The sequence below is a fragment of the Penaeus chinensis genome, chromosome 29, assembly GCF_019202785.1.
Source record: "Penaeus chinensis breed Huanghai No. 1 chromosome 29, ASM1920278v2, whole genome shotgun sequence".
NCBI lineage: Eukaryota > Metazoa > Arthropoda > Malacostraca > Decapoda > Penaeidae > Penaeus > Penaeus chinensis.
Genome location: NC_061847.1, coordinates 32,373,998 through 32,388,997, shown reverse-complemented (window position 1 = coordinate 32,388,997; position 15,000 = coordinate 32,373,998). Strand labels below are relative to the sequence as shown.

At 37.8% G+C, this 15,000-nt stretch overlaps 1 protein-coding gene across 3 annotated transcripts in view; it reads left to right on the top strand.

The window, feature by feature from the left end:
* LOC125040971 (FACT complex subunit spt16-like) overlaps positions 1–15,000 on the top strand; it is a 22,188-nt gene that overhangs the window by 1,149 nt on the left and 6,039 nt on the right. The window contains exons 2-23 of one of the 3 annotated variants that reach the window (XM_047635781.1): positions 2,326–2,514; positions 2,997–3,077; positions 3,251–3,403; positions 3,556–3,705; positions 4,021–4,169; positions 4,448–4,616; positions 4,762–4,856; positions 4,981–5,167; positions 5,290–5,358; positions 5,706–5,807; positions 6,479–6,487; positions 9,215–9,413; positions 9,714–9,909; positions 10,466–10,735; positions 11,077–11,188; positions 11,638–11,820; positions 12,020–12,125; positions 12,345–12,540; positions 12,733–12,829; positions 13,445–13,619; positions 14,065–14,233; positions 14,363–14,413. In XM_047635781.1, coding sequence (XP_047491737.1) covers positions 2,326–2,514; positions 2,997–3,077; positions 3,251–3,403; positions 3,556–3,705; positions 4,021–4,169; positions 4,448–4,616; positions 4,762–4,856; positions 4,981–5,167; positions 5,290–5,358; positions 5,706–5,807; positions 6,479–6,487; positions 9,215–9,413; positions 9,714–9,909; positions 10,466–10,735; positions 11,077–11,188; positions 11,638–11,820; positions 12,020–12,125; positions 12,345–12,540; positions 12,733–12,829; positions 13,445–13,619; positions 14,065–14,233; positions 14,363–14,413 — 3,107 coding nt within the window. The remainder of the gene's footprint in view (positions 1–2,325; positions 2,515–2,996; positions 3,078–3,250; positions 3,404–3,555; positions 3,706–4,020; positions 4,170–4,447; positions 4,617–4,761; positions 4,857–4,980; positions 5,168–5,289; positions 5,359–5,705; positions 5,808–6,478; positions 6,488–9,214; positions 9,414–9,713; positions 9,910–10,465; positions 10,736–11,076; positions 11,189–11,637; positions 11,821–12,019; positions 12,126–12,344; positions 12,541–12,732; positions 12,830–13,444; positions 13,620–14,064; positions 14,234–14,362; positions 14,414–15,000) is intronic. The other 2 variants (XM_047635782.1, XM_047635783.1) reach the window with 2 other exon arrangements.

The following is a 15,000-nucleotide window of genomic DNA, read 5'->3' as shown; positions in this document are numbered from 1 at the left end:
TCCTCCTCCATCTCCTCTTCCTCTCTTCCTCCCTCCCTCCCAGGATATGGTTCAGGGAACTTAGAGAATGCTGTAGATGAAAGGGTTTGCTCAATGCAAGTCCTGCTAAATCTGGGAAAAGGAAATGATAGTGATTATCTGTTTTCGTTTCCATTTTTCCTTTTTTATTCTCTGTCTGATGTGTTAACCCCTTAACAACGGGTCACGTGTATACGTGTACCCCGTGCGGACCTGTCCGGACGGGAACGTGTCTTCTCGTGCTCCATTTCTAACCCGTCCCTCTGGGGATGCGGATGTGTGTGATTGCTGTATGGCTGTATCAATGACTGTTTTTGAGCTAGTTTATATGTATACAGTTCTTAATATTGGTAATTATGTTTGTACAGCTATATGTGTACATATATAGATGTATGTTTCTGTTCTTCATTGTGTTTGTGTTTGTCGGCTTGTGTTTTTGTTTGTATCTGTGGAAATATGTGTGTGTGTGTGTAATTTTACATGTAGTGCGTGTGCGTGTGTGTGTGTGTTTGTTTAATTTTACATGTAGTGCGTGTGTGTGTGTGTGTAATTTTACATGTAGTGCGTGTGTGTGTGTGTGTAATTTTACATGTAGTGCGTGTGTGTGTGTGTGTGTAATTTTACATGTAGTGCGTGTGTGTGTGTGTAATTTTACATGTAGTGCGTGTGTGTGTGTGTGTAATTTTACATGTAGTGCGTGTGTGTGTGTGTGTGTAATTTTACATGTAGTGCGTATGTGTGTGTGTAATTTTACATGTAGTGCGTATGTGTGTGTGTAATTTTACATGTAGTGCGTATGTGTGTGTGTAATTTTACATGTAGTGCGTGTGTGTGTGTAATGTTACTTGTAGTGCGTGTTAATTGTATAAAATTTTAAAATTTTTTTCATTGCACATTTGTTTTGTTTGCTATGTTTGTGTTTTATTTTATTTTTCAGTTGTTTGTGTTGGGAAATCTGTTCATGCCTCTTTGAGTGTGTGTAATGTAGTAATTGTGATTGAAAGTGCATGTGTGAATTGTATAAAAGTTTCCGCATGTTTTTCGTTATTTGATTGACGGTCGTGTATGTTGGGAAGTTTGGACCGTGACACTCGTCTCCACTGTGCTTGTGTACATGTGTGTATGTGTGTGTGTGCGTGTGAGAGAGAGACCGCCATAACGCTTGTCCCCACTGTGTTTGCATGCATGTGCATGTGTATGTATGTGAGAGAGAGAGCGAGTGAGCGAGCGAGAGACAGTGACATCTTGCTACATGACTTTCACACCATTTCCGGCGCGTACCTCACATGACCTGTCATGTGACGATATCACGTCCTTTTTTCTTGCATTTACAAGTGGCCGACCTGGCTCCTTCTGGCGGAACCCTCAGAACCAACCTGAGGATGATCCCCAGCAGGCGCACATGCCAGTCGACACCCCTTTCCGGAGGTGGCGGAGATGTGCGTTCTGCTGGAGGACCGACCGACGCAGGAAGGAGACCAGAGTCATGTGTTCCAGCTGCGACATTTCCCTATGTCCGACGCCATGTTTTCAGGCATTTCATGCCTGAAAACACTAATTTGTATATATGTATATATTTGTACATATATGAATATGTATATTTTTCAATTTTTGAAAAAAATAAGAATTCGTCTTACCACTGCTTTTCTGTGCTCTGGCCAAAACACACTATTGACTTTACACACTCACATTGGTCAAACACTCCTAAAATGGAGTATATACTACAGTATGAGACAGTAAAATCCTTCATATGACATTATATGGCTACAGTAAGTCTGCAAACTTTCACATGTTTCTAGAATGAAAAAACGGAGGTTGCGGTTATACGCAAACCAGTCGCCTGAGCGCGCTAAAACTTCGGTGGGATGTGACACAGGTAGGCCAAGTTGAGCGCCCGTCCCGGCGAGAGAACCAGCCGTTTGCTTTTTTTCCCCGGAACAACGGCTCAAGAGCTGTTTTCCGACCTGTCGGCATTGGGTTAAGGTCGACAATAATATTTTATTTATTTTTGTGTAGAGGATCATATTTTTTATGCATGAATCTGCAGTGGTATGATATGTTGTGGGAATATTGTTGTTTTTACCAAATAGGGTTGCATTCAATTTCCAGATAACATAGCTTGAGTTGATAATTTTTTATCAGAAAAGTAAGGTGTAAGTCATGTACAGAGAACTTGAAATGCATTTATCAGTCTTCCACCTCAGCAGAAATTAACCGAGATTGCTATGAATTTTTAATATTTATACATGTACATTAAGGAATGTGCTTTTAGCATCCACTAAAATGCCATTAATTTTTCACTTGCAGAAAGCAGAAAACAACAAGGAAGATGGCTTTGGGAAGGCTGATGCCCTGGTGTCAACAGTGGGGGCAGACCAAGAAGTTATTTACTCCAAATCAACAGCAACTCAGACATGGCTTTTCGGATATGAGCTTACCGACACCATCATGGTCTGTTGCGAAAAGGCCGTTTACTTCCTTGCAAGCAAGAAGAAGGTATGACTTTGTTTTGACTTTAGTAAATCCTTGAATGGTGGCAAAGTTGAAGAAGAAAAAATTCATGTTAAATTTTCTATTTGAAGAACCAAAAGTTACTTTCCTATATTAATATTTGAGTCAGTCTAGAGAATGGGAAGTGGCTTGCTTCTGAAACAATTTTGATGTCTTTTTTTAGGATATCCACTGATTTCAATGATTCAGAGCTTTGTTCCTTGTGAAAATGAGTTGTTGAGGAAGTCTGAGTACCATTTCCATTGACAATCTTGAAACGATAGTCCCAATAGCAGGGGAGAGCCTGAAGTTAATCGGGGAAATTGTGGGGGTAAAGCCGACTGAAATAGAATTAATATAGAACAAAAATTCATAAAAATAGCATGAAAAACTGAAAATTGGCTTGAAAACTAGACATGCCCACCAATTTTTGAAAAACTCTATAATTGTATAAGATGAGAGGGTGATGTACCTTTTTAATTTTACAGATCCAAATCCTGGAATGTTTAGAAAAGCACAAAGATGAAAACAGCAATGTTCCTCCAGTCAAGCTGCTCATCAGGGATAAGGTATGTCGCTAGTTATTGATAGTCCCAAAATTTTTAAACATGTCCACGATCAGAAATGAAGAAATGAAGGACTATTGAGTAAGGCTATATACTTTCCTCATATGAATATTTCTTTGCAAATTCAACTGTATGCATTTGGATTTAGTTACTAATCTCTTTTTTCTTTTTTTTAGAGCGACAAAGACAAGGCCAATATATCCAAGTTGGTCGATGCCATTAAAGGAAGCAAGGGCGGCTCAAAGATTGGTGTGTACGCAAAAGATAAATTCTCTTCGGAGCTGATTGATGCTTGGAGAAAAGCTGTGAAGGAAGCTAGCTTCGAACAGGTCGCTTATGACATGCTTTCAGGAGTTCTCTCTTGTGACAGATGTTATATAGTTTCATATCAGTTATATTTAGCCTTATTAACTTCTCTATTATGCACAAAGTATATCTTACTGATCTTGATAGCAAAGCTAACGATGGATTTATACCTCAGGTTGATATGAGTGCGACCATGGCCCTAGTAATGTCTGCAAAAGAGGAGTCTGAGATTGCTATTATCAAGAAGGCTAGCAATGCGACTGTTGATGTTTTCTCCAAGTACCTCAAGGAACAGATTATGGACATCATTGACAGAGACAAGAAGGTTCAGTGAAAATGCACTGGTTCTTTGCCTTGTATGATGAAATTTCCTTTAATTTGAATTGATAACATGTTTGGAATATAGTTTTGGTTGAGATTCTTAGCCGATTGTGACAGTTGATAATGAAATCCATGTTCTTGGAGCATGGATGTGTATCTTTGAGAGCAACTGAAATAAAAAATCAGTTCTGCTTGTCATTTCCACTTTGTTGTACAAAAAAAGTGCAAAGAGTTTTCACATTTTCTATTGCTAAAATCCAACTTGTTTATGTGAAGTAAGAAGAATTCACACCCACTCATTTTATCTTCATAAAAATAGGTAAAGCATGCCAAACTTGCCGAGGGAGTGGAGCAAGCCATGACCGACAAGAAGTATGTGGGTAGCTATGACACACAGCAGATAGAGCCTTGTTACCCTCCCATTATTCAGTCTGGAGGGAACTATGCCCTGAAATTCAGTGTTTCAAGGTAATGTTTAAAGAACTTCATTTCATATTAAAGATAGGCATAAGTTTATTTGCTGAGGCTAGGTTTAGATTCATTACAGATGAGTATTGATGCAGAAGGTTGTAGTTTGTAGTTTGTCTTGTTTCATTTTAGAACTATGACTGGCATGACATTTGGCTTATATTTAGTTGGATTTCTTCTTCTTTTTATGCATTTCTTCATATAGCATTTTACTTTCCATTCTGCCAGAGAGATACGTAATGGTTGAGATATTGATACATTTTATTTACCTTCAACAGTGACAAAAATCCTATGCACTTCGGTGCCATTGTCTGCTGTATGGGTGTCCGCTACAAGAACTATTGTTCCAATATCTGTCGAACTTTCATGGTCAACCCAGCAGGAAACATGCAGAAGGATTACGAGTTTCTTCTTGAGCTTTTTGACAAGATGATTAATAAATTACAGGTTTGTCTTTATTTATCTGTAATATCTTTCCATGAGTTTATGTATACTTATTCTCAAGTCATTATTTTGTTAAGATGTTTGAGGAAAGATACAAATAACTTTGTCCCAGTTATTGTTAATTACAAAGGATTCTCCTTTTGGACAGGATGGGGTCAAATTATCTGATGTATACGATGAAGTATACAAGCATGTAAAGAGTAAGAGAGAAGATTTGGCTGATAAGTTAACCAAAGCAGTTGGGTGAGTTAAAACTTTATTAATGTTTTTGAGCATACTTCAGAAAAGGAGTTGTAGATTAAATTGCTGCTATATTAACTTGATATTTGGTGGTTTGCTTTAAGAGACAAGTGACTTCTATCTCCAGGTTTGGCATGGGCATCGAGTTCCGTGAATCTTCACTTTTGGTTGGACCAAAGACGAATTCAGCAGCCAAGAAGGGACAGGTCTACAATGTAAATCTCGGTTTCTCAGACCTCACAAACTCCGAGGCCAAAGACAGTGAAGGGAAGAAGTATGCTCTCTTTATTGGTGACACTGTAGTTGTCAATGAGGTGAGTATAGTCTGTTTCACACCAGCTTATATTCTGAAAGGTTTTGAAAATGATTGGTTGGAGTGATAAATACTGTGCCATTTGGTGTGAGTGAGAAGTAACAACTAAATCATTATTGACAGAGCCAACCAGCAACGGTCCTGACCGCATCAAGCAAGAAGAAGCTGAAAAACATTGGTGTTTTCCTCAAGGTTTGTATATCAAGAAGGTAAAAATTCTTTCTTAAACTTTGCTTTAAATGTTCAATGCAAAATGAAAATGTAAAATGTTAGGTTTTGGGTGTAGCAATTAAGATCAGTGGAAGGCAAGTTTCTGTGAAATGGTCTTGATTGTCTTCATATGCTTATTGTATATATTTTTGAGTCTAATTCTATGCTATGAGAAAAATTTAGGTTGCTCTTAATTGTCTATTATTTAGATATGATTTCTATTCTCCTTGAGTTGACAAGGCAGACTTTTTGAAAAATCAATCTGTTTTTGATGGCAGTTAATTCTCAGACCTACTGTTGTAACTTGAACTGGATATCACTATTTTTAGGATGATGATGATGATGGTGAGGAGGAAGATGATGAGAAGGAAGACACTTCAGAGTTGCTGGGAAGAGGGAAGCGCACTGCCATTCTGGACTCGAAGCTGAGGGTAAGATGCATTCATTTTTCTCAAGTATTGTCTGGAAGCTTTTGGAGCTTGATATTTCATTGTTCACATTATTTATTTTGTGTGCATACATAGAAGTTCAGGACTGAGATATTAGTTTCCATTTCTTTTTTAGTTTGATGTAGGAATAGGAATTACCAGCTTTTTTATGAATTTAGAATTAAGAAAGACACTAAAGGCAAAAGTAAATAATTTGGTCAGTTTTGAATTGGCGTTTTGTTATCTCATGTATATAGATGATTTTTAATAAGATTGTTTTGGCAGAAAGCAATGCTGTAAAATACCCAAATATCTGGTCTTGGTTTTAAAAATGACCGTTTCCTTTGTCTAAAGCCGAGTTTGGAATTTGGGAAAGTTTAAGATTTGCAATGAGGGTATTCTGTTAGGAGTAGTCTTATTCAGGGAAATTAATTTCCCTTAATAAGATAAAAACAATCATGTTCATCATATGTAACTGGCCTTTAGTTTTGCATGTATAATATGAAAATTGCCTGTCTTTATGGGTGTGTGAAATTAACAATCCCCTTCTTGTAAAAGAAGAAGAAAAAGCGAGGGAAAGGAGAAAAACATTTTTTGTACGTGTTCATTAATAATCTATAATGGAGTGCCGTGACCTAAAGCCTATTTCTCTATTACATGTATGGTTGGTGTAGCATCAAACAGTGAGTATATATTGCCATGGTGTATGTGCATGATTCCTCTTGGCTGTGAGGGGAGATTATCTGTTACCACATTCCAGGCTTAGCAGATACTGAGGATGACACAGGCTTTTCATTTATTAACTTATGTTATGGACACGGCTTTTGCTGGGGTTTCTTCTTCATTATTATTTATGGTCTCTTTTATTTCTCCTCCTCCGAGTTTGTCTTTTTCTTTTCTTCATCATTTGATTACTATTTTATGTCCATGAATTTTTGGCCAGCATGATAGTCCAGATTAGTAAGGAAAAAAACTTGAATACTGCAAATTTTGCTGAAGTACTCTAGGCGTTCATTATGCAGTTCTCTTTCAAGTGTTAATGCCAAATTAAGTTGATATAGTTACTTCCCAGGTAGGCTATATTGGTTTTGTAAGCAGATAAATTTTGGCAAGATTTAAGTATGACTAAGCTGACATCTTGCAGGAAGAAAGACCTGTTTTTTGTATAGTACCTGGGAAGTGAGGTGGTGTGTTACTGTACCTGCTGAGTTTTTATATAGCTCCCTCTTGTTTATCCTGCATCTTTCATCTGTAGAATAGATATTTTGCTAGGTCTTAAGGTGTTTGCTCTTTTGTGTTAGTGTACTAGGCATATATATGGATTGCAAATATTAGCTTGGTATGCAGTAGCTGAATACCATTATTGGAAGTGGAATTCCATAAGTCAATAGAAGAATGGTTAGCCTCAGACAGAAGCCTTGAAGTATTTATTCTTAAGGTTGGTACATTTACCAAATCCTAAGCTTCTGATTGCTATTTTTCAGAGTTTACAATTGAAGGTCTATCTTTAGTTTGAAAGAGAATGGTGACAGCAATCAGCATTTTTGTAGTAGAAGCAATTGCATGAATAGCCAGAAAGAACGTCTAGAGGTCATTTCTCACTCGTATGATTCCATATAAATGGTTTTGCTTCTGTTTTTTCAAATATAATGTTTTCTAGACTTTAAATGTGCTATTTATTGAACTGGAAATACTAGATGGTATGTTGCCTTCAGTATAGCATGACTAGCCAGAAGTATTGCTCGTGTGGAAACTAGAATTTTATGCAGAAGTAAAACAGCCACTATAGGTAAAGCTCAATAGATTATTATATTTCAAATCCACTTAGATTCCTTGTTTAAAGATTTCAAAACCAGAATGGCTGGATTGATTGAATTCTTCCATTTTGGTTTTTGAGACATTATTCTTCTCGTATTGTAGCTATCATTGTATTCATAGTCTTGTAAAGAGAACTTTTATTCTTAATAAGCATTGTTCATATTGATTACTTCAGTTGCGAATGGTTCATGGGGAGTGCTGAATCCATCTTTATCAACAGCTGCATAGCATATTGTGATATTTAGCTGCTTGTGGGTAAAGGTGGTTGCTAGATCAGTGTATATTTTGCTGCAGCTAAAGATCTGCATGTGCTCAGACTTACTAATCCACCATGTATTGGTTAAAAAAAAAAATGGTGTTAGTTTTTAACTTGACGTTGACGGGTATCAGAAATTCCTGAGCGTCATAAACTCTAGTGATTTCTGGCAACATCCAGACACTGGGCGCAGGAGTCCATTATGTGTAACGGAACTTCCCGCTCCACGTGCTCTGGCACGTCGCCACGCACACAGTTGTAACCTGCAGACAAAGCGTTATGTTATGACACATGTACACAAGTTCCATCCATAAAGGGTTAGATATAGCCTAGTTATAGTTATAGTTGCAGTTTTCTTCTTCTTCTTCTTCCCCCCACCATGTATATTTATTCAAGAGTGCATGCGTGTGTGTGTGTGTGCGTGCGTGCGTGTGTGCATGCATGCGTGCGTATGCGTGTTTGTGCGTGTGTGCATGCATGCGTGTGTATGCGTGTTTGTGCGTGTGTGTGTATGCAGGTGTGCGTGCGTGTGTGTGTATGCAGTGTGTGCGTGCGTGTGTGTGCGTGTGTGTGTGTGTGCGCGGTGCGTGTGTGCGTGCGTGTGTGTGTGTGTGTGTGTGTGTGTGTGTGTGTGTGCACGCGCTCGTGCGTGTGGGTGTGTTTTTTCCAATGCGTTTTTAGATGCGTTTGTAAACACACAGGTACGCAAACAATCTTACATTTATACACACTTTGACTTTTGTTACAATAGAGGTGATACTTAACAATTTCTTATTGTCAAAGATAATCACATTAGATTATTAGTAAATGTGAAGATTAGGTATTTTACAAAGAAAGCATTTGTTGTGCACAATTTAAAGTATATGTACATTTCCTGACACTGCAACACACACTCGTGTAATTTTCCACGACACATCCATTCCCAGTTGTAATAGAACCACACGCATGTTATGTAGCACACTAAAAACACTTCCATGGAGTAGTAAGCAAGAACCACAAAATGGTACTATGTTAACGGAATTCATTACCAGAGTAGTCAACTCACTGACTTTCATGTTTATATATCATTGATATTCCAAAGATTTCAAGCAAATTCACATTTTCTGTTAAAGAAATATTAAGGTTAGACCATATACGTGGTGTAGTTAGCAATAGTATTGTACTAATATATAATTGATATAACTGGTGTGGAGTAGTTAGCTGTGGTTCTAATCACACTGGATTATTTTTGACAAATAGGTGTTCTGCATCTTGCCACTGGTCTTTTCATGTTAAAAGCAAACTTTAAGCTACATCATGAAAGCAGGATACTTATGATCTGTTATCACTACTTTAGTCAGAGCAATCAATGGAGGAAAAGCGTCGTCAGCACCAAAAGGAGTTGGCAGTGATGATGAACGATGCTGCAAAGGAACGTCTAGCACTTCTGAAGGGCAAGAAGGAAGACCAGAAAGTCCGCAAATCGACTGTGTCTTACAGATCGGCAAACCTACTCCCCAAGGAACCAGAAATTATTGAACTGAAGATCTTTGTTGGTAAGTATCGTTTATTATTTTATGTACATTCATTGGTTTGCATATGTTTAGTAACCATTTGTATTGCATGTGTTAAGAGAACCACCATATGTATTTTAGGTACAAGACTTGCTTGCAGATGCTATGTTTTATATATATATATATATATATATATATATATATATATATATATATATATATATATATATATATATATATATAATGTGTGTGTGTGTGAGTGAGCCTTTATTTTCAGTTGGCATTTCTTTCTTTTGAAACATCTATCAGTTATAATGAATCGTTGCTTTATCTGCTTTCCAGATCGCAAATATGAGACGGTCATCTTGCCCATCTATGGCCTGCCAGTACCTTTCCACATATCCATGATCAAAAATATTTCCCAGAGTGTTGAGGGAGATTACACATATCTCCGAATTAACTTCTTCCACCCTGGTTCAAACATTGGTAAAAGTGATGGCTTATTCCCTAATCCTGATGCTGTCTTCTTGAAAGAAATGTGAGTTTCTCTTGTTATTTTAAAGCTAGGAAAAAGGCAGCTTTGATCTTGTAGTCCTCAGTCTTATTGACCAGTTCAGTGTTACTTTTGTAATTAACTCATTGCCACAATGAACTGTTAATGTTCCTTATAGTTTTGTGAAATGTATTGTAATAATTGTCATATCTGACATTCACCTGATTTTCTCATTTCGTTAAGTTTTAGATTAAATTTTGTTGCATGGAAGAAAAAAGTTTTGGTATTTAGTGTAATAAGCATTATGAAAGTAAAACAACTTTTGACATCAGATCCAGATTGGGAAAGTTGTATTGTGTTGGGAGTCAGTAGTGCAATTCACTCTACTGAAGGTATTTCACACTTGCTAGGGTCTTCTAGGTTGATAAATATCCAAGATCCCCATCTGTTTTTTTATTTTTTTATTATTGCTTAGAAACCTTTATCTGAAGAGGAAAATTACAAAACAGTCCAGAAAGAAGGGCAGACTCTGTTTTATGTTTTTACTTAAATTTCTTGTATTTCTCATATCACTGACATCCCAAACCCATACAATCTGCAGAACATACCGTAGTACAAACACAAAGGAGCCCGGAGAGCTCTCTGCACCCTCTGCAAATCTGAACACAGCGTTCCGATTGATCAAGGAAGTGCAGAAGAAATTCAAGACAAGGGAAGCCGAGGAGAAGGAAAAGGAAGATCTGGTCAAACAGGACACACTCATTGTCTCCAATAACAAGTCTAACCCTAAGCTGAAGGATTTGTATATTCGTCCTAACATTGTGCAGAAGAGAATAAACGGTACACTGGAGGCACATACAAATGGCTTCAGGTAAGAAATTGCTGTGTACTTACTGTTACTTCCTTTCATTGTTTGCTTGCATCCATCTTTCTTAACCCAATGGCGTCGGGTATAGAAAATAAAAAAAAAACTCAACGCTCTAGCGAACGGCGGCAACGCGCCGACTCTGAGCGAGTGAATTCGGTACATCAAGCCGAATCATTGCCTCGGGGCGTTTTGGCGCGGCGCCGCTGCGGACAGCCGCACGCCTAATTTTGGGCGTATTGTTATGACGGCGATAGCCGTGACCCGTCGCCATTGGGTTAACTTGACTCAACTAGACATGTACATTTTTTTTGTCACTTTGTTGAAGTCTTTGCGTGTTCACACAGATACACAAGTGTTCGTGGTGACAAAGTAGACATCCTGTACAACAACATCAAGAATGCATTCTTCCAGCCTTGTGAGGGAGAGATGATCATTCTTCTTCATTTCCACCTTAAGGTTCGTACACTTGGGTTTCTTTTCAAATACTTAGTGAGTTGATAACTTTCGATTGGACAGATGTGGCAGTATTATAAGGGGCTTTTCTGCATCATTTAAGAATTACTTAATGTAATTGTAAGGAGGGCTTAATGAAGGGGTTCTTGTTGTCAAGTAACTACTGGAGGATAGTTTCATTATATGAAAGATGGTCATGTACTTGGAATGTATTTGTGAAAGAGATTCTACAAGTAAAAAGGATTAACAAGACCTGCAGAATAAGTGCATTAATCTTGAAAAATACAATATTACAAATACTTTGATAGGGTAATGTTCAATTTTTAATGCTACCATTTGTTTATCTTTTTATCTTACATTCACTTTTATTTTGATTGCTTGTTATATAAAATGTTTTTCTTGACATTTAGGCCTATATGTATCATATAAACAAGTGTTCTTCCCATTGACAGCATGCAATCATGTTTGGCAAAAAGAAACATGTAGATGTACAGTTCTACACTGAAGTGGGTGAGATCACAACAGATCTTGGCAAGCATCAGCACATGCACGACCGTGATGACTTGTCAGCAGAACAGGCAGAGAGAGAATTACGACACAAACTCACATCTGCATTTAAGAGCTTTACAGAGAAGGTAGGAAGGGTTAAGATGGAGGCCAATTTTATGGCTCACAAAATTTAATTTCATTCAGGCAGAGAAATGGGGGATTGAATAAATAATAATCATGAATTTACACAGGTGGTTGTAGATTAAGGTAAAGCTTGAAGATAACGGATGAATTACGGTAATGTAGATTTAACATAGAAAGATAATTCTAAATCACTTGTTTTAGGTGGAAACAATGACAAAACACCAGATTGAATTTGACACACCATTCCGTGAGCTTGGTTTCCCTGGTGCTCCCTTCCGTTCCACTGTTCTCCTGCAGCCAACCTCAGGTACCAAAGGGTTAACATGATTCAGTATAGTGCTTATAAGCTGGCAATACGACTCTTTCTTCAGGCTAATTGAGAAGAAATGTTAGTAAGGATTTTTTCTCCTATGATTTCCGACTTGATATTGGTTGATAGTTTTATTGCATATTTAGTTTGTTCTTCCCAATTATGTTTTATTGTTCATACATGTTACTGTACTAACAATGGCTTTTTGACTTCCAGGGTGTATTGTCAACTTGACTGAGTGGCCTCCATTTGTGATAGTGTTGGACGAAATAGAATTAGTCCATTTTGAAAGAGTCCAGTTCCACCTAAAGAACTTTGATATGGTGTTTGTGTTTAAGGATTACACCAGAAAAACGGCCATGATCAATGCCATCCCAATGAACATGCTTGATCATGTGAAAGAGTGGCTTAAGTATGTATTTTTTGCTATTTTTTTGAAGACGGTTTGAATGACTCGAGTAATGGAATATTGAATCTGATATTAATGTGGAAAACAGGTGTTCAAAGCTGGAGAATAGAGGAAGTATTTTATGTTATAAAGTAATTGCAAAGATTTTCAGGAACCTATTTGAGGAATAGTGCTAATATTTTTATTATTTTTTAGCTCATGCGATATCCGGTATTCAGAGGGCGTGCAGTCGTTGAACTGGGCCAAGGTTATGAAGACCATCATTGATGACCCAGATGGTTTCTTTGAGCAGGTACATGCTGAAACTTAACCTTGCTGTCCTTACAGTATATTTGTTATATTTATCTGGACATTTTCAAAATTATAATTGTTTTTATGTGCAGTTTTATATTTTTCATCTTTCTTCCCCACTCTTCTTTTAACCTGGTGTTGCCTGGAAAATGCAGTTTCTCATTTTTTTATTTTTGGTGAAATGTCATTGCACATAGTTGGATGGCTCGCCAAGTACTTGGCCACAAAGGAGTCAATTAGTAGACCTTGTGGCTTTACCTTGAGTTTGTAGGAAAAACTATTTTTTACTAATGCTGTGAATATCGATGGTGTTATTTTTATTATAGACATTATAATTACTATATTACTATAATGTTAGTGACATTTGTAGCAGCAGTATGAGATAATGTAAAATATTTTTGAAAATCAAGGAAAAGGGTAAATAGGCAAGATGAGCAGTATTCCTAATTGGCTCAATGGTGACTTAGTACAAGTGTAGCCATCTATGTGTAAAATAAAATGAACAAAGTAAACTCACTGTGGGCATGGCATATATATGTACATGCCATGCCTGTCAGCTTTGGGTTAATGGTTTATAAGTACATTCCCTGATTTTGCAAATTTTTACCCCATGTAGGGTGGATGGTCTTTCTTAGACCCAGATTCTGACGATGAAGCCGACCAAGAGGAAGAGGAGGATTCAGAGGATGATGGTGCTTATAATCCCACTGACGAAGAACTCGGCTCAGAGGAGGAGAGTGAGGACTACTCCGAGGGAGAGTCTGAGGTTTCAGAGTCAGACTACAGTGAGGGTAAGATCTTAGTATTTGAAAATATCTATTGGAGAGAATATATAAAAACTTGGATACTTCTTAATTAGGCACTTCAATTTGTTGCTGATATTAGCAAATCCCTTCTGTAATAGTACTTAGAGGTAAACTTATTAGAAACTGAGAAATAAATAAATACTTGCAATGCCCAGAACTCTTTCAGATCAGCCATCATAAACATTACTTTAACTCCTTGGTGATGAGTAAAGAAAACTAAAAAAAAAACCTCTGGCAATCAATGGCAACACGCTGACTTTGAGCGCGGGAGTTCGGTACATCAAGCCGAATCACCGCCTCGGAGCGCTTCGGCATATGGCCCCATGCCACAATTCGAGCAGTTAGTTATGACGTCTAGAGACGTGACCCGTCGTGAAGGGGTTAAAGGGTCTGCTCTGGTTTTGGGATTTATGATGTGATTTCTCCTTAGACCTTGGGAGCAGTGAAGAGTCTGGCAAAGACTGGTCTGACTTGGAGAGGGAAGCTGCAGAGGCAGACAAGGAGCAGAATGTCTTCCAGGATGAGTACACCAAGTCTACAAAGGGCAGTGGTGGTGGGAGTAGCTTCCGCGACAAGTACAATGAGCACCATCGTAAGAGGTATGCCGACTTGCACATCATGTGTGCTGTACACTTTTGCATTGTTTGTATGGAGCACACTTGGCAAGGAAATACAAAATTATTTTAGCATACAACAGGTTAGGATTTTACCAGTACATTATATTTCAGATTAAGCATGAAGTCCTCCATGAAATCGAACAAGGAAAGGCGTTTGAGCAAGTAATGACTAAATGGGCTCTTTTTACCGTTTAGCACATGCTCATAACATTATCATTCTCTTATCAATTCAGATTATCATTTATGCATTACGACGACATGTAATGCATAAATATGTCATCTCGGGTTCAGTTTCTCACCCCCATTTAACCTTAATGACAACCTTTAACCCCTTGGTGACGGGTGAAGAAAACTAAAAAAAAACAAAAAAACTACGCTCTGGCGATCAATGGCAACGCGCCGACTTTGAGCGCGGGAGTTCGGTACATCAAGCCGAATCACCGGCTCGTAGCGCTTTGGCGCGCCGTCGCTGCGTACAGCCGCACGCCACATTTCGAGCGGTTTGTTTTGACGTCTATATACATACCCGTCGTTAAGGGGTTTAAGTTTTAGTAATATGTTAAGAAATGCGTTTCATTCTAGTTTTATTACTTTTTTCCCAACTTCAGGATTAGTACTTGCTTTTTCAAGCATGACATTTCCTTTTTGATTTTGGCAACTTTATTTGGGTTCAGCCGATGTGGAATTTCAATTGCTATTTCTAATAATACAGAAGTCTTTTTAGAATATTATACTAAACTGAAGTGATT